Genomic DNA, 27,584 nt, shown 5'->3' with positions numbered 1-27,584 from the left:
GGTATAACTTCCATAAAATAAATAAACAGACTTCAGCTGGGACTTCTTATATAACCCCTCCCCCAAATAAATATTTTGCTAATTGCCATTACTTCAGCAGTCAACTTCTGAAAAACAAGTTTAAAAGAACAATATTCTGTGGTACTATAAAATTAACATATTTATTGTGATGTACATTTCATTAAACCAGTGTTTTATATGGTTAGCCAGAAAAGCTATTGCACGGTGTTAGACATCTGAAAAAGAAACCGAACACATCTTTACATAGTGGGATTCAGAGAACCTGGCAGTCAGAAATTATGTGGTTGCAGTGTCTCTCTAGCTGCAGCAAACTAGAAAAGCATAAGCACTGAAAGTCTTGAGTCAGGTTTTAAATATGAAATGTTTTAAACAGGTTTTGGGGCTTTTCCATTCCCTTTTCAGTCCTGGCCCAATGAATTCACTGACTAGTTTTCACTTCTATTATTCAAAAGGAAACTGAAAATCCAGGCCACCATTCCTATTAATAGCAGAGATTCTGTGTGACAGGGATAATGAATGTGATGGCTGCCTGGTGAACATAGGACTACAATTCCCCAACAAGTCCAGCAACATCAGTCCCTGCTCCAAGAAACGTTAAAAAGGAGTGGAGCTTGGGGAGAGTCAGCGAGAGCAACGCACTAGCTCTCGCCAGGTAAGAAACGAAAGAGATGAAACAGGATCCCCTAAGAGCAAGACGGTGAAGGTTGGGGAAAGAGAGAGACAAAGCGAATACCTTCTGTTTTTTTCGGCAAAAGCAGCCGATTTCTTCTCGAGTAAAAGGGCCAGCCTCCCACATAAAAACAATGGCATTTCTTCCCGAGTAAAAGGAAGCTAGAGACGGGCCGCAGAGCCGCAGGCCGAGGAGAGGAAGGCCAGCCTGGGCCGCGAATTTAAAGGTGCCCCGAACACGCGCACACTCACAGACACGCGCGCACATCCTTCCTCGGAGTCAGTTGCGAGGGGGGGGGGAGGGGGTCGGGGGTCGCCGTCAGCTCCAATACAGTCCCCGCGGGACTCGGAGGCGGCTGTGTCAGCGGCGGCCGCTGCCCGCCCGGCTCTCCGCGCTCCCCTCAGCGCAGGGACTTGGGGACCCGCCAGACACAACCCGCCGCAGCAGCCTCTCACCTGCCCGGCCACCCCCCGTTCTTGGGGTTCTGATCCGAGGAGCCGCTCCAGCTGGAGACACTTCCTCCCAGCGCTGAGCGGCGCTTCCGCTTCCTGTTCAGCCGTCGGGCATTTCCGGAGGCTCGTGCGCAAAGGGAGGTGAAGAAAAACAAGAGAGCTCAGCAACCGTCACTCCCGGCTTCGATTAAAACACTCCAGGGGGGCAAGCAGGGGAGGAAGGAAATTCCGAATGAACATTAGGAAGAACTTTCTGGCGGTAAGACGGTGAGACCGACTGTCTCGCGAGGTGGTGGACTACCCTTCCTTGGAGCAGAGGCTAGATGGTCATCTGTAGTGTCAAGGATACTTTAGCTGAGATTCCTGCATTGCGGGGGGGGGGTGACTAGATGACCCTGGAGGGGATTCTAGGGACTCTTTCAAAGCCGTGCAAGGAAAGGGAGCCTCTGACCCTGGCCTCCCTCTCCCCACCTTTCTTTTTCTCTCTAAACCCTCCTCCGAAATCCCTTCACACGCGCGTTTCCACCACCCTTGCCACTCAAATGGCGGGTTTCCGCCGCGCGGGGACCGGAAATCCTCCTGAAGGAGCACATTGACTGCGGCTCCTCTTGCCCTTACCTTTTGCCCTGCCAGCATGGCCGCCGCCTGCGCCCTCCGCCGCCTCCGCCTGCCTCTCCTGCTCTCGGCAGCTGCCGCGCGGCGGCCTTCCCGTCGCTTCCTGGCGGCGGCGGCGGCGGCGGCGCCTCAGTTCCAGTACATCGTGGTGGAGAAGCGCGGCTCGGCGCAGAGCGTGGCGGTGATCCGCCTGAACCGCCCGCAGGCCCTGAACGCGCTGTGCGACGGGCTGATGACCGAGGTGAGCGAGGCGCTGGACGCCCTGGAGCGGGACCCTGGCGTGGGCGCCGTGGTCCTCACGGGCAGCGAGAAGGCCTTCGCGGCCGGCGCGGACATCAAGGAGATGCAGGGCCGCACCTTCCAGGAGTGCTACGCGGGGAACTTCCTGGCGCACTGGAACCGGGTCTCCACGGTCAGGAAGCCCGTCATCGCCGCGGTCAACGGCTACGCGCTCGGCGGAGGCTGCGAGCTGGCCATGATGTGCGACATCATCTACGCCGGCGAGAAGGCGCAGTTCGGGCAGCCCGAGATCCTGCTGGGCACCATCCCCGGCGCCGGCGGCACGCAGAGGCTGACCCGGGCCGTGGGCAAGTCCCTGGCCATGGAGATGGTCCTCACCGGCGAGCGCATCTCGGCGCAAGAGGCCAAGGCAGCCGGCCTGGTCAGCAAGGTCTGCCCCGTGGACAAGCTGCTGGACGAAGCCGTCGGCTGCGGCGAGAAGATCGCCAGGAACTCCAAGCTGGTGGCGGCCATGGCCAAGGAGGCGGTGAACGCCGCCTTCGAGATGACTCTGGCCGAGGGCAATAAGGCAGAGAAGAGGCTGTTTCACGCCACCTTTGCCACGGACGACAGGAAAGAAGGGATGAGCGCCTTCGTGGAGAAGAGGCAGGCAAACTTTAAGGACCACTGAGTCGCCCCGCAGAAGCCGCTGATGCACAGTGTGCTGGGGACTGGCCGGCTGGCTGAAGAGATTGCAGCCATGTTTATCCAGTCTGCCCAGATGGCCTCTTCCAAGTGGCACCTCTCTGTGACCTTTAATTGCAAATTATGTGCCTTTCACTTGCCAGGAAGATGATGTGTCAAGGGGGGGGGGGTAGTTTGGGGATATGCAATTCCCGGTGATCAGTTTCTTTTGTAAGGAAATCATTATTGTCTACAGGTCTCCTTAAATCAACTGTTGGAGAATGCCCCTGTCTGAAGACACCTTGAATTACATAGTTCCCCAATTTGTTTAATCGTAGTAAATGGCCCTGAGACAGCAATGCCAGATGTAGGAGATGTTACACATGCACATACATGCATGCACAAAACTTTAAGCTTTCTTTCTTTCCCAGCTCAGATTGTAGGTTCTACCTCCACATTGGGGTGAGTAGATGTTATCTTCATCCTGGGCTGCTGGGCTGCTGACTCCTATGTGTGCTTTGGGAAAGGTTTGCCCAGGGTAGTGGTTCTTTTGGTTTGATCTGTTCTGTTCAGAGTACTGCTCTGGTGGTGAGTCTGAGCTGTAGCTGATGGCCACTGCAACATGGTGGTGGGTAAAGGCTTAATGGTTTGCTGGGGCTGGGCTTTGCAACTCTGCATAAAGCAACAAATGGTAGCCTAGTCTGCATTAACTGAATAATTGTGACAATACATGTCTTTAATAAAATTACATCATTTCAAAAAGACTTTCTTCCTACTCTCCTTGACTGTGCAGTGATATCTACTCACGAGGTAAGCCGCATTGATTTCAATGGACCATTCTCCAAGGTAAAAATATGCATAGTATTGTAGCCGAAATCACCATTTGGTGTGTGACAGATCTCCAGTATTCATTCCGCTGTCTTTTTCATAGAGTTAGAAGAAGGTAGGAATCCTACACCATTGCAGTCCTTATTAATACTGCTGGTCTAAAAGTGAACTGTTTTTCCGACTTCTTACGCAAAGGCAGTAAGAGGTTCAAGGGGGCAGAGTGACAGCACTCTGTGTCAATAGATTATAGTGGCTAATGGTGAATTTCAGGTTTCTACAGTTATTTTGACTTGTGTCCCTTTGCCTTTTCTATATCTCCAATACCTCTGTTTTGTTTGGCCTCTGCTGTGTCATGCTTGTTTGTCGAGGAACAGATGGGTCTTAGTTCAAACAGGTAGTTCAAAGCAACAGGAAAAAGATTAGCATCTCCCCCAACCCCACCCCTTGGGGAAAGATGTACAACTAGGAAGTTTCTGGAACTAGTTTACCTTTCTTTCTATGACCTTGTCTTTATCTGTTAATTAGATCCTTCCTGGATAGTTGCTCATTGCTTCAGGCAGTTACATTGGACAGTGGGCAAAAACTGTCCTCTCTTCCTTGTACTGAAAGGCTGACCCTTGCTTTGGGCCTCTGCAAACTGACAAATGATAGATAATAATCCAACTATAGCTCATTTTTGCATGGTGGGGGGAGGGGATTGTGTGTGCATAAGGTGATGTGTAAAAGCAGTTCACATATGGAGTTGTATCTAGCTAATGTCTACTCAAGAGTAGAACATTGAAATTAAAGGGTCTCTATTACTTTCTCTGGGTCTACTCTCAGTATGGCTTGCATTGGATACAACCCATGGAATGTATCCTCTGGAAACATTGGAGAGAGCAAAGGGGGGTGTCAATCAAGCTTACATGTGTTTGGACCTATTGTGGAGCACACACATCTAAACATGCTTGCTGGGTGAAGGGTGATGCATTGCATTGGCCCTTTGCACCACTGGCTACAGAAGGTATTTGGCCTGCTGAGAGTTTGAACTGGCACAGAGGTGTGTAAGTATGGGTGTGCTGGTAAAAGAGGAAAGGCTTCTGCTTTTATTTTATTGTGTTTCATAAAGGCCTTTGGACAAGCGCAATTGAGCCAAGTGGTATTGTAATAACGAACTCCTTGTTTTTTGAATACTGTCCATTCTTATTAACACCTGCTCTTCTACAGCTTAACCTAGAAGAAAAGACAATAGTAAATCAACTAGCTTTTAATTTGGATTATGGGACAGCAGAAAATGTCAAGAAGCCAAACAACTTTGCATGTTTACACTTTCAGCCACTTTTCTAACTGCATGCAAATAACGGTAGACTTGGCTGCCAAAATATGCATTTTGGGGTGTAGAGGCAACTCTCATTGGACTAATTGGGACTTATTTCTGCATAAGCATGCCTAGGATTGTATTGTTCGTTATAATATAGCAAATTTTCTGACTTCTACAAATATGACTTCCCAAATCAATAATATTAACAACTTAGGAGCTCATTATGTACTAGGCAAATGGTTAGGTGTGGTGCCAACGCAGGAGCTGTTGTTTTGCAGTCATAATCTTTCAGTGAGAATTTCTGCTATACTGAGTTAACTTCAGCTTAAAAATATCAACATTAAGAATTGGACATACCTTGTGATCTGCATGCTCCTCTGTGACGTATGCCAATTTGAACTCCAGTTGCCCTGTAATAGCAGAGGAATGATTTATATAAATGACTACCAAAAGTCTGGGGCTCTCATATCCTGATGGGGATAATGTACTTAAGAGTTGCTGTGTATCACTAAAGTGTCATAAAGAGAGTAGTTCTTGGACAAACAAAAACACGCACATATATATTTCTCCCCCAGCTTTCGATCCTATTATTTCCAAGGCATTTCACCATTTAAAATTATATTGGCAAGACCATCATCAACATAAACAATAACTTAGGGTTGAAAAAGTTTGCTATAGAGTGTGCGCATGGTATCATAGTTGTCTTAGAAGTAGTTTCTTACCATGTTGGACTTACCAGATTCGTAAATATACAAAAATGAACAGAGGGAGTATTAGAGGTGTAAAGAAGTTGAAGGGACTTTTTACCATATGTGGTGGGATTGTAAAAGCGTTAAAATATATTAGGAAATGATATATAATGAATTGAAAAAAATGTTCAGAATAACATTTGTTAAGCAGCCAGAAGCCTTCCTGTTGGGTATCTTAGGGCAAGATCTGCCGAAAGAGAAAATGACATTATTCATGTATGCTACGACGGCAGCGAGAATACTGATAGCACAGAATTGTAAGACCGGAGAAATTCCAGCAAAAGAATAATGGCAAGAAAAACTGATGAACTATGTGGAGTTGGCAAAGCTGACAGGCAGACTTCAGGAAAAGGACAATAGTGATTTTGAAAAAGAGTGGGAACCTTTTATATTATATTTGCAAACACAAAGAATATTGACTTGATGGCAGGATTTAAATAAACATTCACAATTTTATGCACAGGGAACAAAGATTGTAACAAAAGGAAAATGTGATACCTTGTAAAAAACAGCAGGGTACACTGGGGAGGATAATAAATCAGAAATGGAAGTTGAGGGAAGGCCAAAGGGAGGGAGGGGATATTATGCAAATTGTATGTTATGGATATAAGTATATTTGTGATGGTGGGGAGGGAAAGGGCTTACCAGATTTGTGCACACAAGATGCATACATGGGCATAGGTCACACCATCAGTGCCACACACAGGCCTGTATTCTTGTGGGCAATCACCAAGTGGTGGCTGCGGATACCTGCTGCAGTCAACCTATAAATAAACATATAATCCAGAGAGTGGAAACAAATGCAGCTTGACAATACTAACTTTCAGCAAGTTCAGCCATTGTTTGCCAGGTGAAACGAGGCGGGAGGACAGATAAGATGTCCTTGTAGAAGGAGAGAAATAATAAGCCACCTACTCAGCAGCATCATTACCAGACCCTTGAGGGACCTGTCAGGAGTGAACACGGACCACTGGTATCAAGCCATATGGGAAACAGCCCTTCTAGAGAAGCTAACCAGATAATGAGAATCTCTACCCTCATTAGAAAACCCTTGGCATTTTTGGACAAATCAACCACAACAGCATGCATGGTTATCTGCACCCTGGGTGGCCAGATGACAATATAGGGTGTATAATGGGAAGTCCAAAATGCTGTTTCCTTTAGAAATGTAAAAAGAATGCTGTTGTACAGCTCTTAAGCAGTATTCTGTACACAGTAAGCAGAGACCCATGTGAGCAGACCTATTGTGGGGGTAGTGTGCAGCATTGCCGTGTTCTGTCTCCTCCTGTCACTCAATCTTTGTGGGTTTGCATGAAATTAAGCCGAGGACCAGAGGTTTCCCCGCCCAAAGCTACAGTCACACAAGTATAGAAACTCCTTTCTCTTTCTACAAATTCTATAACTTGTGCCCCAGCTGTCTATATCAAAAAATAGTCTGGGTTCAATACACAGCGGGAAAGCATAAGGAATCATTTAAAGATGGCATTCAATTTAAAATTCCACTAAGAGTCAGAACTAAAAACAGGCCCCTAAAATTAAAAAGGCCTTGTCCCCCATACTAATCCCATTTTACATCTGCTAAGGGGGGCATTTATTATAGCTTTTATAAATAAGGAAATGTAAAAATGCATTCCCAAACAGTTTATTTCAAATGTGCAGAATGTGAACACAATTTGGTTGCTAAACAAAGACACTAAAGGCTATTTTTAATCAATGTGCACTGACCTTCCCTCCTGAAGCTTCAATACCTGAAAAACAAGTCAAAAAAGCATTTCAAAACACTACCAATGAGAGATCTTGGGTTGGATCCAGACTTAGCTGTGCTTAGAGTAGATCCACCGAAATCTCTGGGGCAAACATTACGGATGACTAACTTAAGTGAGTTCAACCCCATGCAAGCTGGTGGTTACTAGACCATAGGCTCCTCCCAACCTCCTCCCCCTTTTGATATTTCATTTCTTATGCTTAAATCAAGATCAAGGTAGCTTACAAATGGAAATGTCAATCACAACAGGATGGAAACGAAACCTAAAAATGAAACAGCAGTAAAATGTCATTTATCCCACTACCCCTTATAAAGTGGTCGTTGGTTATGGAGACTTTAACATAGGGCTACAATGTGAAGGTGTCTTACCAAAAAAGAAGCAGCAGTTTGCTAAAGAAAGTATCAGAAGAAAGGTGGTAATCTTCATGGTTAATGAAGTCTGTATTATCTTCTCTCAAGATCCAGCCGCTGCTCTCTGCTTTACCTAAGAACGTACACAATCATAGACATATATACATATGCACCATATCTATAGAAGCAATCACATTCTTTATCTGGACCAGGTCATTAATTATCACAAGGCTCCATCTTCTTGTTATTTTACCTGCGGGAAACGAAAGGCAAATGGTAATGAGATATGGAGAGAAAGTTGACAAGTACATTTTTGTATGTGTATAGGAGAACAGTAGCAGAGCTTGATAGCTCATGGGATGATCTCACTCTTCGGCATCCCAAATGACCTCCAAATAACTCTTTACTTGTTGTCTAATTAATACATTCTGTTCATTCTCCCAACCGTTCACAAAAATTTATGTTCCACTCTTCAGGTAACAAGGGTCCCAGAGAATTAAATGGGAGCGACATATCCAGAGTCCTGTTTTGTTGTAGTAAATGGCCCTGAGACAGCAATGCCAGACATACTGTAGCTCAAATTGCACCTTCTGCCTTCTCACTGGAGTGAGTAGAGAAATGTGTGTTAATCCTAGGCTGCTGGCCCTTGTATTCTTTGGCATAGATTTGTTGAGGCTGGAAGTTCTTTTGATTTGATCTGTTCTGGAGTCATGTGTCTGTTGCTGCTCTGGTAGTGAGTCCAAGCTGTAGCTGTTGTGCACTGCACACAAGCAAGAGAGGCACATTTTTTTAAAAAAAAAGTTCTACATCTGATGCTGGAAAAAGAACAAGCGCTGAGCAAGGTGAACTTGAGGGTGTGGGGAGACACCCACTTTCTGTTTGATGGCTGGACTCATAAAAGGACTTAAAGGAAGATGTTAACACCTGTTGAAGTACACGCAGAAGGGGATGGTCCATTCCATACCCAGGTTTTTTGTTTTCTTAAATTCATATCCTACTTTTCTTCCTTCACAAAACCCAGCGTGGCATGCATGTGGTTTCTATGTGTTAACTCATCACATCCAAGCATTGACCAGACCCAGCTCTATTTAACTTCAGCAACTTGGGAGCTTCCTGTGTGCCTTTAGGTTGGTTGTTGTGTGTTGATCACCCTGAATTTGAAGGATACACACAGTCTGACTCCAGAGGCATGGTCCAAAATGCTTTCATTTATAGCTGTATGAGGAAGAAAATAACACATCACTTAAAGGTACAAGGAAGGAACTGAATTGCTTTTGAGGACTTATGCATAGCTAATGGACAAGGTTGAGAGGCGCTGCCATCCAACAGCATCTGGAGCAAACCAGGTTGAGGACAACTTCCCTTCTTATCTCTCTGTGGGCAGATTTCACTTGCTCTCATTGCTGCATTTTGACCCTGTGGGACTTTCCTTTTGCAAGGTCAGGATTTGCAACATTAAATGTGAGCTACAAGGAAGGGTTTCTCCCCTTCTTTCATTTAAATAGCCACACAAGGAAGCTTGCAACAGGTGAGGTCAGAATAAGTGAAATAACTGGGTAATAACTATTGGGAAGGATTGTGCAATAATAGGAGAAAGAAGCATGTGCGCTGAGAGCCCCCAGATATGTGTAGGAAAGCCATAGATGGCCATAAGAGATTGCTACACTCAGCAGAGGAAAGTTTGGGAAGGATCCTGGGTAAGCCTTTGTCTTCCACCATTTATCCACTCAAACCTGCTTTTCACCAGCTACTTTCCTTGCCAGAGGTAAGAAGAGATGAGGACCCAGAAGACCAAGTCTGAGTGGGAAAATAGCAGGAAGGGAATGGGGTAAGCAGCTTCTCTGCCTGCCATTCTTCTGTCCCTGATCATAGGTTCCATTTTCTTTACAACAAACAAAATAAATAAATGGCAAGTGCACCCCCCCATGTGTTTCATGTGTCATCCAATTTGGTTGTGGGCAGGTTGCTCAGCTTGGAAGATGCTCACTACCTGTACTGTGAGCAGGGCCAGAACAACATATTGCACAAACCGAGGGTCAATGGATGTCACTTCCCCCTCTTGCAGTTTAGCTTTAAAAATTGTTTTGATGCCATGTTAGTGGTAGCAGTGCAGCTGATGGCCTCATGGAGCACCTTTGCCATGTCTGCTTTTTGCCAGTGAACTGGGAAGATATGGAAGTAGGGAGCCATGTTGCCAGTAGACAAAGGAATGTATGTTGCTACCACCCAAATCTGTCACCTGAGTCACACGGCTCAGCAGAGCTCATGATAGGCCAGCCCCAACTATGGGTGAGGTCAGAGACCTTTGAAAGGAGCAGCTCTACAGTCTGGACTACGATCCTCTCTGCAGTGTACATTGACAAACAGCATTATATTGATCAGATTGAGCCGGTCCACCCCCACGGGTGGCACTAAGTATTTTTCTTCTTCTTCTGAACAGGGGGGTGGTAGGCCAGATCAGTTTGAGAATCTCTAGCATAGAGTCTAAGCCTTGAGCCAATCTCATGAAGACAGGACTATTGGAGACAAAGAGCAAAATAAATTTGGCTCCAACTGATGGCAGTTTCCAAGCCTAGTTGCATTCAGTGTGAGCAATTTTGATAAGCAGGCATTTCTTCCCTCCCTGCTCCCTCCACTGCCCCCACTCTGAAAATGCCTCTCTGAAAATTAGACTTGAAAGAAGTATTACACTGATTCTAATGGGGGACTGGTTTTTAAGATGAATTGATAAGCAGGGGAAAGGACAGGGAGGAGAGACTGTGGGCCTAGGGGTGTAGGAAGGGCATGCGGCGTGCCCCGGGTCACTCTGAGAAGGGGTGACAAAATGGCGGGCGCCACTGTTCGCTCGCTGCCTCCCCCCAGCTGTAGGGTGGCTGAGGCCCCGCGGCACTCTCCATCCTGTCCCTATGGTTGTTGCACACACTGTCCCCTCCCTATGGGTGCCACACACCCCATGCCATCCCTATGGGCAGTTTGCCCCGCCCTTGAACGCGCCACACCAGGTGCCCGAGCCACTTCCTCCGCTCCTGTGTGGGCCACATTTGGCCTCTCTCCATCCTTGCTTTAAATCAAACCCTTATTCAAAGTGAACGGCAAGTATTTCAACTGTCTCTTATGTGTTTTGACCGACTCTTCGGGTGGCAAGCAGTACTCGTTTTAACACACAATCTGAGATGATAATTTGTTAAATATGTATTTTATTCTGGGCACAACAGATCCTGGAATAATACAGGAGATTAAATAAACTTTATATTTTTGCCACCAGCCTTTCAAACCATGAAACTTTGAGAAAAACCTTTAAATGGTGAGTGAATGGGTTTTACATTTCTCATTGTAAAATGTTTGTCTCTCATACAGTCATATCTCAGGTTACAGACGCTTCAGTTTGCGTGTTTTCGTGTTGCGCACAGCGCCGAACCTGGAAGTACTGGAACGGGTTACTTCTGGGTTTTGGCGCTCGTGCATGCGCAGAAGCACTAAATAACGCTTTGTGCATGCACAGAAGTGCCAAATTGCGACCCGCGCGTGCGCAGACGCGGTGCTGCAGGTTGCGAATGCTACAGGTTGCGAAAATGCCTCCCACACGGATCACGTTCGCAACCCGAGCGTCCACTGTATATGCTTCTTTCTATCAGTCAATCAATAAAAACTATTCTTTTCAGTACATGGTACAGATACAGTATCTTTGCAAAGAGTAATCAAAAGAATGTCTTCCGTTGAAGAATAATGTTTCTTCTATCGTTATTCATCTTTCTGTGAAAATGAAAACAGAAAAATAAAGGTGTAGTTTGTCATAGTAAGGAATGCTGCAGGAAAACCTACATTTAAAAAATAGGAATGAAGGGGGAAACAACTTATAAGCAATGTAGCCAAATTTCATAAAAGCAAACCATTCTCTCTCCTGCTAACATCCATATCCCTCTCCCACTTGCAGTGTGGCATACCTGGTGCCTGGATCAATTCCAAAGTCTAGGAGCAATTCCAAAGTCTAGGAGCAAGGGTGCAAGCCTGCTGCCTGAAGGATTCTGTTCTGCCACCGAGTCTCTCGCAGGGAATGTGCTGGTGAAGTAGCACTTTGCATTCTCCTGCTCTCTCCTTGTGACCATATAGTGTTTGGCATTTAATTGTTTGATATGGATCTTGATCCTACTTGGGTGTTCCCTAGATTGGCCCAGGTTGGGTCAGGGTGCATGTGCAGTGTGTGCACAGCCCTCAAAACTAGTTAAAAATACAGAGAAGTTGTGAAGTCTTATAAAGCCCACTGACCACAACCCCTTCCTTCTGGTTCGTGCGGGTACAAATGATGCTGCCAGACACAACCTTCAACGTATAGCAAGGGTCTATGAGACTCTGGGCAGGAAGGGCCTTGGGGCACAGGTGGTTTTTTCACCACTCCTTCCTGTTTGAGGTTGTGGTCCACAAAGAGAGGAAAATAGATCTTGAGAGGGAAGGAGACAACATTACAGACGACACAAGAACACCTGGTACTGGGGATAATAGCTTCATGGATGCACAGGAAACTGAAGTGGTGCCACAGGTACCTGTTTCAAAGCAGGAAACTACAAGAAGGAAGCTGCTGGGGAGGACTGACTTGTGGTTTCAGTTGTCTCTGTGCATTAGTATAGAGTATGGAAAACAAGCAAGATGAATTTGCGTTCTTAATACAGGGTGGCATATATGACCTAATAGGCATTACTGAAATCTGGCGGGTGAGAATCGGGACTGGAATGTAGAAATTGAAAGGTATAACCTGTTCAAAAGGTATAGACTAACAAGAAGGGAAGAGGAGCAGCATTCTATGTTAAGGATGTGTAGACTGGTGAAGAACTCTATGACCTGGAACATGGAAGGCAAATTGCGAATATATGGGCAAAAATTGTAGGAGAGAGAAGCATCAGTTACTTTACTGTAGGTGTCTGCTGTATGCCTCCAAGCCAGACTGAAGACTTGGATGATGCCTTACTACAGCAGATTACCAAACATCCAAAAAGGAGAGATGTAGTAGCCATGGAAGGTTTCAATTACCCTGATATCTGTTGGAACTCAAACTTTGCCAAGAATGTAGGGGCATGTACAAGAAATGGAGGAAAGGGGAAATCATGAAGAGTGTACATGAGTAGCCAGCAGTTGTAGGGAGAAGGTCAGGCAGGCCAAAGCTCAGACTGAGCTCAGGTTTGCAATAAAGGTTAAAAATAATAATGAAAGGTTTATTTGGCTATGTTCAAAGCAAGAGGAAGAACAAGCAAATAGTAGGTTCCCTGCATGGAGAAGACAGAGAAATGCTATTGGGTGACAGAGAGAAGGTAGAACTGCTCAAAACCTACTCTGCACCCAAAAGGAAAGCAGTGCCCAGAATAAATGATGCAAGGAGGGAACTACAGTCCAAAATAGGAATAGAGGCGTTAAGGGAAACCTAGCTACTTTAAATGAATTCAGATCTCCTAGACCTGATGAGCTGCAGCTCAAGAGTACGAAGTTACAATTTTGGTGGATCAGCGGAAAGCTGTGGATGTAGTGTATTTTGATTTCAGAAAGAAATCCCCCATGATATTCTTGTGGAGAAACTGGTAAAATGTGTGCGAGTCAAGGTAAGTGTTAAGTGGATTTGTAGTTGGTTGACTGATCGAATCCCAAAAATGCTTACTAATGGCTCCTCATCATCCTGGAAAAAAGTGACAAGTGAGGTGCCATGCTCCAGGGTCCTGTCTGCAGCTCATTGTTGTCCAACATCTTTATAAATGACTTGAATGAAGGAACTGAGGGGATGCTCATCAATTTTGCAGATGACACCAAACTGGGAGGGGTAGCCAGTAAGACAGAACTGAGATTCAAGATGACCTTAATAAATTTGAGAACTAGACCAAAACCAACAAAATGCATTTGAATAGGGACAAATGTAAGGTTCTGCACTTAGGCAGGAAGAATCAGTTGCACAAATATAAGATGGGGGACACCTGGCTTGCCAGTCGTACTTGGATCTAGGAGTTTTAGTAGATCACAAGCTTGACATTGAGTCAACAGTGTGATGCTATTCTAGGCTGCATCAACAGAAGTATAGTGTCTTGATCAAGAGAAGTAATAGTATCGCTCTATTCTGCCTTGGTCAGATCACACCTGAAGTACTGTGTCCAGTTCAGGCACCACAATTTAGGAAGGATCTTGACAAACTGGAATGTGTGCACAGGAGAGCGACCAAGATGATCAAGGGTCTGGAAACCAAGCCTTATGAGGAACAGTTGAGGAAACTGGGTATGTTTAGCATAAAAAGAGGAGACTGGGAAGTTATATGACAGCCATCTTCACATATCTCATGTGGAAGAGGGAACAAGCTTGTTTTCTCCTCCTCTGGAGGGCAGGACTCAAACCAATTGTCAAGTAATTATTTGAAAAGGGAAGCAAGTTCTGAACATAAAATGAATAGGTACCATTTCCTTGCATTTGCCTTCATACGCCATATTAATTTCCTTCTTGTACCTTGAATGTAGAAAAAAAACATAGTCACAATACTTATTCAGATTAACACATTCCACAAACTCACAAAATAATCTGGGCAGGGGTGGCTAATCTGTGGTCCTCTGGTTCTTGTTGGAGCACAACTCCCCTCATTTCTAACCACGGGCCATGCTGAGAGAAAACTGATGTCCAACAATCTTTGGAAGACCACAGGTTCCCCATACTTATTACAGATACAGTCCAATCCTATTCTCGGGTCTAGTTACAATGACATAAACGAAAAGGCAACCACAAGGTCAGCAAAAACTGCCTTGGACTGCACCATTCTGCAGCACAATATTGCACTGATGTTGGAGTGATGTGGTTCTAGATACTAGGGGCGGCTGTACACCGTCTTCTCCATCTACAGTGGTACCTCGGGTTAAGTATTGAATTCGTTCCGGAGGTCCATTCTTAACCTGAAACTGTTCTTAACCTGAAGCACTACTTTAGCTAATGGGGCCTCCTGCTGCTGCCGCGCCGCCGGAGCACGATTTCTGTTCTTATCCTGAAGCAAAGTTCTTAACCTGAAGCACTATTTCTGGGTTAGCAGAGTCTGTAACCTGAAGCGTATGTAACCTGAAGCGTATGTAACCCGAGGTACCACTGTATTTCTATCTGCCTTAAAAGCCCTGTGCAGTCTTTCTCCCTGTTGCTGGGGTAGCAACACTAACGACAGCCACGTTGCTGGCAGATGTGGATTCTCCCTTTGCTCCAGCAAGCTGGAGAGTAGCAGTATGTGCTACATGCTCTGTTGTGCTGGTGCTGTTGTCTTATAGCCGGGCATGGAGTCAGTGGAAATATGACACAACATGTCGCCACAGCCCCAGAACCCAAGTGCTCTGTGTGGTGTTTTGTGTTTGTACGAGGGTTTCTTGGTCTTTCAAACCACTGAAAAGCCCCTTGAAACTGAGGAAACCACTGAGGTTTTCTCTCATACCACACCTTTAAAATGCAACCAACGCACACGTTTAAAGCACATGTCACCCCTGAAAGAATCTAAGGAGCTGTAATTTCCCCCCTCACAAACCTACAATTCCCAGTACCCACGGGAATTGGGGGGTACCCCCCCTTTTGGGGGGGGTTAGTAATGTGCTTTAAATGTGGATTGGATGTGCTTTAAATGTGTGGTGTGGATCTACCCTGAGAAACAGCAGCTTGCAGAGTGTGGGGAGCTACTGGTTGAAGGAAAGGGCCACATGCAGCCTTAGGTGTACAGAATATTCCTCTCTGGAACCCAGACATATATCTTTCAATCCTGCTTCACTGTCAATACCTTTTAAGTGCAGAATTCCATTAGCATTATTCCAACTGAGCTTTTTGCTGGCAGCAAATCCTACAGTTCAGTTGACTTACTGTTTTGCAAAACACAGCATGCAAAACTGCTATACGTTATGTTCTCCGTGCTACAGACGGATTTCGTATCCCTTGGGCAGGCCAGATCAGATACCCAATACGTTCTGCATTCATCCTGCAATAATAATATAAATTTTCCATGCTGAACACCTGAACAATTGAAATGAATGATGATTTTGCAATGAATTTGCTTGTTGGGGGGGGGGGGGTAGATGGCAAAAGTGGTGCACCACTAGGCTACAGGCCATGATGGCTGCGCTCTGCCCCTGAATACCAGTTTCTGGAAACAACAGGAATAGCAGATTGCTCTGGTGCTCGAGTCCTGCGTGTGGGGTTTCCCACAGGCATCACGTTGGCCACAGAATGCTGCCCCAGTTGAAACTAGCTTATTTTTGATTTTGGTATATACAGTAATAAAAAATAGTATGATTCTGCAGCGAGAGCAAATGAGGAACATAATATCTTTGAATTCATTTTGATTATATATTGTACACCTACATATTCCTCCTTCTTCTCTTCTTCCTTTTCCTGTTCCTTCCACCTCCTCTTCCTCCTTCTCTTTCCTCTTCCTTCTTCTCCTTCTTCTCCCCCTCCTCTTCCTCCCCCTCCTCTTCCTCCTTCTCTTCCTCTTCCTTCTTCTCCTTCTTCTCCCCCTCCTCTTCCTTCCTCCTCCTCCCCTCCTCCCCTTCCTCTTCCTTCTTCTCCTTCTCCCCTCCTCTTCCTCCCCCTCCTCTTCCTCCTTCTCTTCCTCTTCCTCTTCCTTCTTCCTCCTTCTTCTCCCCTCCTCTTCCTCTTCCTCCTCCTCCTCCTCCCCCTCTTTCCTCCCCTCCTCTTCCTCCTTCTCTTCCTCTTCCTTCTTCTCCTTCTTCTCCCCCTCCTCCTGCTCCCCCTCCTCCTGCTCCCACCTCCTCTTCCTCTTCCTTCTTCTCCCCCTCTCCTCCTCCTCCTCCTCCTCCTCTTCCTCCTCCTCCTCCTCCCCCTTCCCTTCCTCTTCCTTCTTCTCCTTCTCCCCCTCCTCTTCCTCCCCCTCCTCTTCCTCCTTCTCTTCCTCTTCCTCCTTCTCCTTCTTCTCCCCTCCTCCTCCTCCTCCTCCTCCTCTTCCTCCTCTTCCTCTTCCTTCTTCTCCTTCTTCTCCCCCTCCCCTCCTCCCCTCCTCCTCCTCTTCCTTCTTCTCCCCCTCTTCCTCCTCCTCCTCCTCCTCTTCCTCCTCCTCCTCCTCCCCCTTCCCTTCCTCTTCCTTCTTCTCCTTCTCCTTCTCCCCTCCTCTTCCTCCCCTCCTCTTCCTCCTTCTCTTCCTCTTCCTCCTTCTCCTTCTTCTCCCCCTCCTTCTTCTCCCCCTCCTCTTCCTCCCTCCTCTTCCTCTTCCTTCTTCTCCTTCTTCTCCCCCTCCTCTTCCTCCCCCTCCTCCTCCTCCTCCTCCTCTTCCTCCTCCTCCTCTTCCTCCTCCTCCTCCTCCTTCCCTTCCTCTTCCTTCTTCTCCTTCTTCTCCCCCTCCTCTTCCTCCCCTCCTCCTCCCCCTCCTCTTTCTCCTTCTCTTCCTCTTCCTTCTTCTCCTTCTTCTCCCCTCCCTCTTCCTCCCCCCTCCTCTTCCTCCTCCTCCTCCTCTTCCTTCTTCTCCTCTTCCTCCCCCTCCTCTTCCTCCTTCTCTTCCTCTTCCTCTTCCTTTTTCTCCTTCTTCTCCCCCTCCTCTTCCTCCCCCTCCTCCTCCTCTTCCTCCTTCTCTTCCTCTTCCTTCTTCTCCTTCTTCTCCCCCTCCTCCTCCTCCTCCTCCCCTTCCTCTTCCTCCTTCTCCTCTTCCTCCCCCTCCTCTTCCTCCTTCTCTTCCTCTTCCTCTTCCTTCTTCTCCTTCTTCTCCCCCTCCTCTTCCTCCTCCTCCTCCTCCTCCTCTTCCTCCTCCTCCTCCTCCTCCTCCTCTTCCTCATCTTCCTCTTCCGTCTTCTCCTTCTTCTCCCCCTCCTCTTCCTCCTCCTCCTCCTCCTCCTCCTCCTCTTCCTCCTCCCTCTTCCTCCTCTTCCTCTTCTTCCTCCTCCTCCCCCTCCTCCTCTTCCTCCTCCTCCTCCTCCTCCCCTTCCTCTTCCTTCTTCTCCCCCTCCTCTTCCTCCTCTTCCTCCTTCTCTTCCTCTTCCTTCTTCTCCTTCTTCTCCCCCTCCTCTTCCTCCCCCTCCTCTTCCTCCTCTTCCTCCCCCTCCTCTTCCTCTTCTTCTTCTTCATCCTTCTTCTCCTCCTTTTCCTCTTCTACCTCCTAGATAAATTGGAAAAGAAAACTTGTGTTAAAAGGTGGTTTAAGAATATACATAATAAAACTTGCATTTGCTTTTCTCATATCAGTCCTTGAACTTGTATTGTAATGTATGCTAAACCAAATCTCCTGCAAAGGGTTATCAACATCGTAATTTTTTTATTTCCCAATTAATACAGATGTTTGATTGGACAGGCTGTCTCACTTATCCCTCCATGGAACAGGTCACTTTCTTACATGGTGCTTGAAATGACACTCAGTAACAAAGCTTACTGTTTTTAATATAACAATTGCTACTGATTTTGTTTACATTTATGCACATGAGAAAAAGAAAACCCAGAACAAGAGAATCAGAACAATTGCTTTACATAAAGCAGGCATGGCCAAACTTGGCTGTTTTGGGACTACAACTCGCATCACCCCTAGCTAACAGGACCAGTGGTCAGGGATGATGGGAACTGTAGTCCCAAAACAGCTGGAGGGCCAAGTTTGGCCATACCTGACATGAAGGATAGACTACTGAAGGCTCAAGCACCAAATCTAGCCTCCAAAGGCTTTCCAGCTGCCACTTCCAGCACAACCTCAGCTCCCCCCTTCCCACAATATTATTCATCTCAGATTTTTATTTCTTCCAAGCTAACACAGAGAGAAAATAGTTTTTGCAGTATGAATAGTGTTATGTACTGAGTTGAATAGGATCCAAACTGCATCAGTCTGATTGGTCCTAGAACAATAGGATCCAAAATGCAGCAGTCTGATTGGTCCTAGAACAATAGGATTCAGAATGCAGCAGTCTGATTGGTCCTAGAACAATGCAGCAGTATCATTGGTCGGCAGGAGCCACCCAATCCAGCTCCAGATAGAAGTGAATCCACCACCTGATTGGCCTACAGGAGAAGTCCGGAATTAGCCAATCACATGCAGCCCATTGTGTAAATAATGTATATAAAGCAGATACTTTGAGGGGACTTTCATTCCTCCTCACCACTATTACCTGAATAAAGAGCATGAAATCACTTTGCGACTATGAGTATATTTCAAATAGCAAAAGGTGTTTGGGTGTCTCCTTGAAGTTTCTCAGTCAGGAGACAAGTGGAGAGAAATGGTACTGAACATCTGAGGTACCCAAAGGACGGGTTCATCCAAAATTCTTTAGCTGCTCACACCAGGGAAAAGGAGATTTAAAGAGCCCTTTGCCTGCATTTCAACTTTTGTGGGAGTGAATTGGTATGTGAATGTACAAACACATGCACCCAGTGCCTTTAGCCTGATGTGCCTCTACAGAAATAGATATGACTCTGCAATGAAAGCAGTGGAAAGGCTTTTGTGGGGGACAACCACAATATATTGTGGTTTTTTTTATATTGTAAACCACCCTGGGACTTCACGGTGAAGGATAGGTAAAAAATATAATAAATAATAAATTATCACAATGCAATAGTGAGGTTTACCTTTGGCTTGCATTTACCCTCATGAACAATAGTTAGAACACCTCCACTTGCCCTAGAAAAAGAAAAATAATAAAGCTGTGTTTCGAGAGACTAAGGGTCTACTTCTCAATAGACATCCAAAGTATTGCACTGTAAAGAACACAGACACATCAGGCAATACAGACAAGAAACATATCCACTTTAACCCATGGGCTTACTTTTCAGTAGGCATGCATAGAATTGCATTGTAGAGAAAATGCATACCCTCCAACATTTCTCTGATGAAAATAGGGACATCCCATTCCATAATGATAATTTTAATATTTATACCCTACACACCTTACTGGGTTGCCCCAGCCACTGTGGGCAGCTTCCAACATATATAAAAAGGTAATAAAACATTAAACATTTTTTTAAAAAAAACCCTTCCCTATACAGGATTGACTTCCGATGGCTCAGGAGTCGGATAACTCCATGCCCTCCAACATTTCTCCAATGAAAATAGTGACATCCTAAAGAAAAGTGGGACATTCCAGGATCAAATCAGAAACCAGGATGGTTTCTCTAAATCAAGGACGTCCCTGGAAAAAAGGACACTTGGAGGGTTGGAAAATGGATGCAGGAACCAGACAATACAGAGTGGGCCCAAGCATCCCCATTGGCGGGTTGGGCCTGCTAGGGGAATGCCTGCCCAATGGCCAATAGCTGGATCCAGCCTGCTATTTGTTGAATCACTTATGGGTCTGGGGCCTGGCCACAGCACCACCCACCAATAAGGGTGAATTGACTTGTAGCATCAGACACTCAAGATTATGTACATTATCCTCTGTTTCCTCCCCCCACCCCCATCCTATCTTTGTAACTGTGATGCAGGCTAGGCTAAGTTAATATATCTACAAAAGCAGCAGCTCATCAATAGGTGTGTGTGCAAGGACCCCATTCCCCACCCAGTGTACTAAGCCCAGGAAATCTTGTTGCTACCCCTGCCTGTATATTTCAGAAAGCTCTACTGGATATCTCATTTTCTACCTTCCCATACATTGGTTAATACAAATGTAGGTAAAGGCAAATGCCATGGAGGGATGTGGGTGGCGCTGTGGTCTAAACAACTGAGCCTCTTGGGCTTGCTGATCAGAAGGTTGGCGGTTCTAATCCCCACGCTTGGGTGAGCTCCCGTTGCTCTGCCCCAGTTTCTGCCAACCTAGCAGTCCAAAAGCATGCCAGTGCAAGTAGATAAATAGGTACCCCTGTGGCGGGAAGGTAAACAGCAGTACAAATGTACTCACCTTTTGGCCTTACAGAATAGACATAAATTGATATATGTTACACCGTTACTGCCACAGACAGGGTTTTCTATCATTGTGCAAACATCGTATGGAAAGTCACTGCACACATCCTATGAAACAAAATATAAAATATTTCCAAATACGATCCCTTCGTTTCCATGGAGAAATCAGTGATGAAATACGTAAGTTTGCAAGTACTAGAGGCAGCTGCCCTGGCTTGCTTCTCTTGCCATCCCCACACCTGACCAATCCCTCCCCCTTTTATACTTCACCAACCTCCTTCCTTTACACCTCACCCCAAGACTTAACCTTTTAAAGGTGGTGGTGGGAAGGTGCACCAAAGAGCAGTTTTCTGAAGCACCTGCTCCCCCTCCATTAAACTTCACTGCAGCTGTATTTAACAGAAGAGGGCAGGCACTTCGCAGAGCAATTTGCAAACCACTCTGTGAAGCTGCCCACCACCTGGGCTGGCTGCTTGCCTGCCTGTAGCAGCCGAATCTCCTTCACTGGATTTTTATTTTTTTTAAGAGGGTGGGTAGTACATCTGTCAGGGATTGCAGGGGGCTGGACTTAGGGTGTATTCCAATTCTACAATTCTCTGATTCTAACTGCAGCTTGAAGACAACCTTATATTCTGAAATATGTCCCTAGTACTGTGCCAACACTTGACTTTCCCCATGGTATTTAAGAGCATGATATATTACACGAGGCCAAGCCGTCTTAAGCATATCCGGTGCCATGGTGCAAAGATCCCTCCAGCACCCCCCCCCCAGCAACTCCAAAACAAGGGAGGGGGCGGTGGAAAATGTCCTCTGCCTTCCCCACCGCCTCGATCCCTGGCATGGTGGTGGCGATGAAGCAGGAAAATGTCTGGTGGACATGCTCTCCAGCATCGGGGGCACAAGAAGGCAGCCCAGGAAGAAGAAGAAGAGTTTGGATTTGATATCCCGCTTTATCACTACCTGAAGGTGTCTCAAAGCGGCTAACATTCTCCTTTCCCTTCCTCCTCCACAACAAACACTCTGTGAGGTGAGTGGGGCTGAGAGACTTCAGAGAAGTGTGACTGGCCCAAGGTCACCCAGCAGCTGCATGTGGAGGAGCGGAGACGCGAACCCAGTTCCCCAGTTTACGAGACTACCACTCTTAACCACTACACCACACTGGCTCTCAGGAAGGCTGCATGCCGCCTTTTGCCAGGAAGCAGGAGGAGGACAACGACTGGGAGCAGGGCCATCTTTAGCAGATGCAGAGGCTTGGGATCTGTGGGGATCGCTCTCCTCCTGCGGAGGCTTGGGAAGGAAGCTGCACGCACGCCAACCATATAGTTGGCGGAGCGCAGCTGGTGGGCGTGCAGGGAAAGGGGAGGCTGCCGGCAATGCCGCGCAGCTCCCCCACTTGCTGGGGCAACCCTGAGAGGCCGGCGCCCCGGCACAACGAACCACTAAGACCAATGGGAAAGACGGCTCTGCATGATGCTTTAACAAGCTTTGGGATGACGTAACTGGGCAAGAGTGGGAGTTTGGTTACTGTTTTGCCTTCCACTTAAGGTTTTATGGTTCATGATATCTCTTCCATACATTTTAGAAAGTGGTCTGTTTCTCTGTTCTATGTATCCAGACACCTTTTGGCAGCTTCTGCCTCTTATCAGCAGGGGAACAAACAGCATCAAATTTAGCAGGACCGAATCCACTGTTTACCAGTTGGTGCAGGGATCTGTGTCTCCAGCATATTATCTGCAGGAATTTGCTGGAGAAGCAAACCCCAAAAAGATTGAACAGGGGGTGGCTGAGACCGCAGGGGTCCTGAGATGAGGAGACCTAACTTTTGGACAAACAGGAGGAGAGAGAGAATAGCTACCACCCCCGTGTTGGCCCCCACCAGGGTCAGTGGATCTCTCACCATTGGTAATGGGTTTTCCGCTTTCCTTTTAAAGATGTTTCTTGCTCAGTGTTAATTTACTGTACCAACATAAAAAGACAAACTATAAAAAAATACCAGCTATCCAGAGAATTAACCTGTGGTAACAGGGGCAGTTGGCACAGAAGTTTTAATATAAGCATAATATGAGAAGATTTGACGTCATAACAAGATTTACCTTTGGTTTACATTTACCCTCATGAACAATAGTTATGCCCCCTCCGCTTTTCCTGTAAAAAGAAATGCAATAAAGTTGCAATGTAATAAAGAGGAAGTGTTTTCCTCGGTAGGCATGCAAAAGGCAGCATTGTAAAGAACATGGGCACACAAATAAGACAATACAGACAGAAGATGTATTAAGGAACCATCTTGATTCCATTGGTTTAAACTGTGTATATGAGCGGCCTATATCCATGTCCTACCCCTACCACACTTACGACATGGCAGAAAATGAACAAATATTCTTCTGCTTGTTTGTTTGTTTGTTTGTTTGTTTGTTTGTTTGTTGAACTTCTTACCTGCCCTTCACAATCAGATACCTGGGCTGAATAGAACAATATAAAAAAAGTGGTATAAAAATGGGTTAAATAACTTAGAATCAGAAAAGTAGGATGAGTCCTTAAAAAAATACCTCAGGAATAAGAAGCTAGAATCAAGACGCGTGCCTTCAAAATCCAGCAAAAACTGTGCATCTGGCACCTCTGCGGGGAAGGAGTTTCACAGCTAAAAGAAGGACCCCACAGCATTTAAGTGTAGAGCCGTGGTTCCCAACATGGGGCACATGCCTCACCGGGGGGCAATTTGATTTTTAAGGGGGGCAATTTTGAAGCTTTTTTAGTCCAAGTTAGTGGTCTTTTAGGCTTCCTCCACATGAATAGGACACAAATGAATAGGAGTTCACTTTTTGACTAATAAGAATTTCATGTCACAGGGAGGGGGCATCAGGATTTTATAGATGCTTAGGTGGGGCACTGCCAAAAAAATGTGGGGAACCACTGGTGTAGAGTCAGCTTGAACTAGATGGATGATATAGCTTCACATCAGGTACATCCCCATTCTTGTAGCTGTTGCATTAAACCCACTAACCTCCATGCTACACAGAAGAGGCATTTGTTAGTATATGTCACTCCTGTGCTGGAGCAGACAGGACTGTCCTCATCATCGCACTTCACTGTTTCTGGGTATTTACTGCAGACATGTGGCTAAAAGAAAACCATTGGGAAAATATTAACCTAACTATTATTTGAAATAGAATGTAAATGTGCTTTATAAGTGCCTTTTTATACAGTGGTACCTCCGGTTACGAACTTAATTCATTCCAGAGGTCTGCTCTTAACCCAAAATCGTTCTTAACTTGAGGCACGCTTTCACTGATGGGACCTCCCGCTACTGCCACACTGCCACCGTGCGACTTCCGCTCGCATCCCAGGGCAAAGTTCGCTACCAGGAACACCTGCTTCAGGGTTAGCGGAGCTCATTACCCAAAGCATTCGTAAGGAGGATGGTACGTAACCCGTGGTTCCACTGTATTTTTTTTCATTGATAAATAAAATTACAACAGGGTATCTGCTCCTTCTCCTCCTTTTATTTCATGAGTTGCCCCTTGTTAAATCCTTTAGGTTGATTGGAATGATATAAAGCACCATTCTGATACTGGCCAGGATTTCTGTAGAATAGTGACCAGCTCCATCTTTTATTAAGCTCTGACTTGTTTCCTTCCTCTGTTGTTAGCAACCTGTTTTCAGGTATGGGACAATGCCCAGTGTTAGCAGGCTGTCTCTCCCAAGGGAGGGATGAGGGATACCTACACAAGTGGGTGGTGAAATGAAGTTGACCAACTTGGGATCCATCTAGTTTTAATCACAGCATCTGTATATCACTCCAGAAAATCAGAAAAATGGTATAGTCTTCACTCCACTGAATAGGGAGAGGGTGACTCAGTGGACCAAGGAGCTAGATAGACTCCCAAATATTGTTTACTTGGTTCTGAAAAATTGCCTATAAAATGGGGATTACCATGGCCTTTCTTTCTCTTTATTTCTTATAAACTTTGTGAAAATTCTGGAATATCACGATTTTTATATATGTATACATACAAATTTGAAAATAACTTTTAAAAAAAACAAATAGAATCAGAACAAATGTTTCATGGAATCAGAATTGCCTTGCCTGTATTTGGCATTCTCCAGGATATTTTATCTCCAGAGGACATCCACATTTCCTATAAACAAATCAAAACATGCTAATAAATAATACTGTGCCATGCCTTCTCAGAATAAAACAACATCTTCATAAAAAGGAAAAACCCATGGTGTCCCATTCAGGAGGATCTACCATTTTGGTATCTTGAGATAAAAAATAAATAAAAAATGTCTAAAGTCATTGATTTCCTGGCATCACAGAATATATATGTTTTCATGTACTGTATATTTCTCAAGCAGCACCTAAGGCAGTACTCAACTTTGTGCTGCAGAACTGCACTCCCAGATACCCCGGGGATCACTTTTATTTACACAAGGACTTTATGTTATTGACTCACTTTTTGGCAATACAAAAAGCGCACTTGTTTGGGTACGTCACACCATCACTGCCACAGACAGATCCATGATCTGCTGTGCACTTGGGAGGGTAGCCCTTCATTGGTTCTAGAAAATCGCTGCAGTCATCCTGTGAAACCAAGCAGAGAATGTTTCCCAATACATCTGTTCATTAGCAGGACATTTTGCTGCAATTATTCATATAAGTTGTATGTATATAAAGCATTAAGCGAAATATATCATATTGCCCCATGAGAAAGAGCAGATCAATAATAATAATAATAATAATAATAATAATAATAATAATTTTATTATTTCTACTGCCGCCCATCTGGCTGGGTTTACCCACCCACTCTGGTCAGCTCCCAGAAGAATATAAATAATAATAACAACAAAACAATATAACATCAAACATTAAAAACCTTCCTAAACAGGGCTGCCTTCAGATGTCTTCTGAAAGTCAAGACACTTGCAAAGAGATAGCAGAAATTAAACAATTGGTCAACCCATTAATTAAACTGTGGATCAAATCTGCATTATCAGAGCTACACACATGTATACATCTGAGGTGCAATTTATTTAAAATAAAAATGTATTTGCACCCTGCATTCAACTGTTATTCGAATGAATTGTCACATGCCAGAGTACGACTACAAATATTAGGTTCACTTTCAAAGAAATGATTTGGTTTCAAGTGAATGAACAATGATATTTACACATTTTCCTTCATGTGCCAGATCTACAAGCTTTCCACACCTAGAAAGAGAGAGCGTGGAATTAGTAAATATTTTTAACATGGAGATGAAACATTCAAAGGCAGATACTTAAGATCATTCCTCCCCCCTCCCCCCCATTGATTCATTGGTTCTCTTTCATTGGTGGGGTAACATAAAGATGATGAATGGAGGTATGTAATTTCACATTTTTGAAGTCTGCCACTGCAACACATGCTAACATTATTGTGACATAATAATGGATTGCAATCACTATTTTAGACTGAAGTGGAAGAGCAGTATCCTGAAAACTAACCAGAAGCATTGATGACATCATGGAGTAATGGGGCAGTGGCAGGCAGAGTCTATTCACCCGCCCCGAAAAGAAATTCACCTGTTACTATTACAAACCACTCTCCCAGCTTATGTGGGGGACAGATTATGTAGATATTCACCTGATAATGGCACACAGCATACATTCGCTGCCATAAGTAAGACCATCAGTTCCACAAACTGGTGCAAACTTCGTATCACAGCTTATCTGGGCTCGTTTACCTTTTAGGTATTTTCTGCAGTCCAGCTGAAAAACAAAGGTAAAATGAGTTTGCAAAGGGAAACCGACAGGAAGCTTTTCTCCAGCTGTGTCCTCTCTAACTGGGTACACAATTGTAAGAGGTGGTAGAGGATTTGGGTTATTACTCACTTTTAGACTCAGAGAGAGTCTATTTATTCAGAAAAGTCTGCATAGCCTTCAACTCTGCCCTCTCCACATGGCTGAATGGGTACTCTGTTCAGATCCATTCTTGTCCCAGTTCCGTTTGTTGCACAAAATATGTATGGTATATATGCAATTTTAATCAGCTGCTAAGTCACCTAATGTGTCAAAATCTATAATGTTGAATGCAGAAGCAGGAAATGAATGGGTGTAATGCCAACTATTCATTCCAGCCGCACACGTAATTAAAAGACGGCAGAACTTTACTGTATTCTAAAGAGCAGCTATATTCTCTGAGTGCAATCTGTTTCCATTATTCGTTTCTGAGACACATTTCTTTCATGACAGCATGATATGCAGAATGAGAGACCACGTGATTCCAAAACAAAAACAAATATGGTATTCACAAACATGTTAACTGACCTTATCTGCAGTTCCGGTACCTGTAAAATGATTTGAGAATGTATTAAGAACAACCAATCCTGTAAAATGATTTGAGAATGTATTAAGAACAACCAATCATCACCTATGTACCGGCAATCATCTCCTGTATTTTATTACATTCTTGAGTTTTCAACAAGATTGAAAATTAGCTTTGGCATTTCACATTTCTGACCCTTTTAAAAAATGCTGAATACTCTGTGGTCTTACATGGCTTGTTGCTCTAAAAGATTGACTTGTATTTTTAAAAAACACAATCCCTTTATCTGGCTGCATCAGAGGCTGCATACACACTATACATTTTAAGCAACAACTCCAAATCCTGGGAACTGTAATTTACCCCCTCACAGAGCTACAGTTCCCAGCACCCTTACCAAACCACAGTTCCCAGGATACTTTGGTGGGGCGCTTTAAATGTATGGTATGTACATGGCCTGAGGATAAAGTGAAACACCAAAGGCCCCCCCTGAAGCCAGCTGCTCTTAGGCTCCAGTCAACCCAATTGCCTCCGTCAGCAGTCATCTCAGAGGTGAGCTGGTGCGACCCTCCTCTCATCCCAGAATGTTCCCTCTTTTGGCCATTACAGTATGTAACTTTCTTACATAATGCTATAAAAGAGACGGCACTTGAATTTCTTCCCCCTGCTCTCCCATGCTTTGCCTTTTACAGAAACACAATATGCAAATGTGGTAAATACATGATTAACTCAAATTTCACAGAATTTTAAAATGTTATCTCTGGCAAAGAAAATGTTCTGCTGATAAATTTGAAGCAAGAATTTAGACTTTAAGCTCCTTGTGACAG

General features: G+C 45.1%; 2 protein-coding genes and 2 long non-coding RNA genes across 5 annotated transcripts in view; 1 reads left to right on the top strand and 3 right to left on the bottom strand.

The window, feature by feature from the left end:
* The window catches only part of FBXO38 (F-box protein 38), a 36,663-nt gene extending 35,384 nt beyond the window's left edge, over positions 1-1,279 (bottom strand). The window contains exon 1 of one of the 2 annotated variants that reach the window (XM_081852024.1): positions 1,147-1,279. The gene's annotated coding sequence lies outside the window, so the exon portion shown is untranslated. Of the gene's footprint in view, positions 1-754; positions 1,124-1,146 lie in introns of those variants that run through there. The other variant, XM_081852025.1, reaches the window with a different exon arrangement.
* Positions 1,280-1,775: 496 nt separating this feature from the next.
* On the top strand, positions 1,776-3,425 carry ECHS1 (enoyl-CoA hydratase, short chain 1). The gene has a single exon (XM_081852181.1). The coding sequence runs from the start codon at positions 1,778-1,780 to the stop codon at positions 2,666-2,668; it is 891 nt and encodes a 296-aa protein (XP_081708307.1). The 5' UTR covers positions 1,776-1,777; the 3' UTR covers positions 2,669-3,425.
* A 7,408-nt stretch (positions 3,426-10,833) lies between these two features.
* On the bottom strand, positions 10,834-16,063 carry LOC309334846. Its single transcript, XR_014153296.1, has 4 exons — positions 16,001-16,063; positions 15,503-15,617; positions 14,080-14,128; positions 10,834-11,407 (listed from the first exon to the last, which is right to left on the bottom strand). It is a non-coding gene; the product is annotated as an uncharacterized lncRNA (long non-coding RNA).
* Positions 16,064-17,678: 1,615 nt separating this feature from the next.
* On the bottom strand, positions 17,679-20,559 carry LOC309334418. The gene is made up of 3 exons (XR_014153087.1): positions 20,458-20,559; positions 19,193-19,244; positions 17,679-17,744 (listed from the first exon to the last, which is right to left on the bottom strand). It is a non-coding gene; the product is annotated as an uncharacterized lncRNA (long non-coding RNA).
* Positions 20,560-27,584: the final 7,025 nt, after the last annotated feature.

Source organism: Podarcis erhardii, assembly GCF_964252035.2.
Source record: "Podarcis erhardii genome assembly, chromosome: 2".
Taxonomy (NCBI): Eukaryota; Metazoa; Chordata; class Lepidosauria; order Squamata; family Lacertidae; genus Podarcis; species Podarcis erhardii.
This window is presented reverse-complemented; position numbering and strand designations above follow the sequence as displayed.

Bases quoted from the DNA above. Each gene is read 5' to 3' on its own strand.
- ECHS1 (XM_081852181.1), top strand. From the start codon at position 1,778: ATGGCCGCCGCCTGCGCCCTCCGCCGCCTCCGCCTGCCTCTCCTGCTC.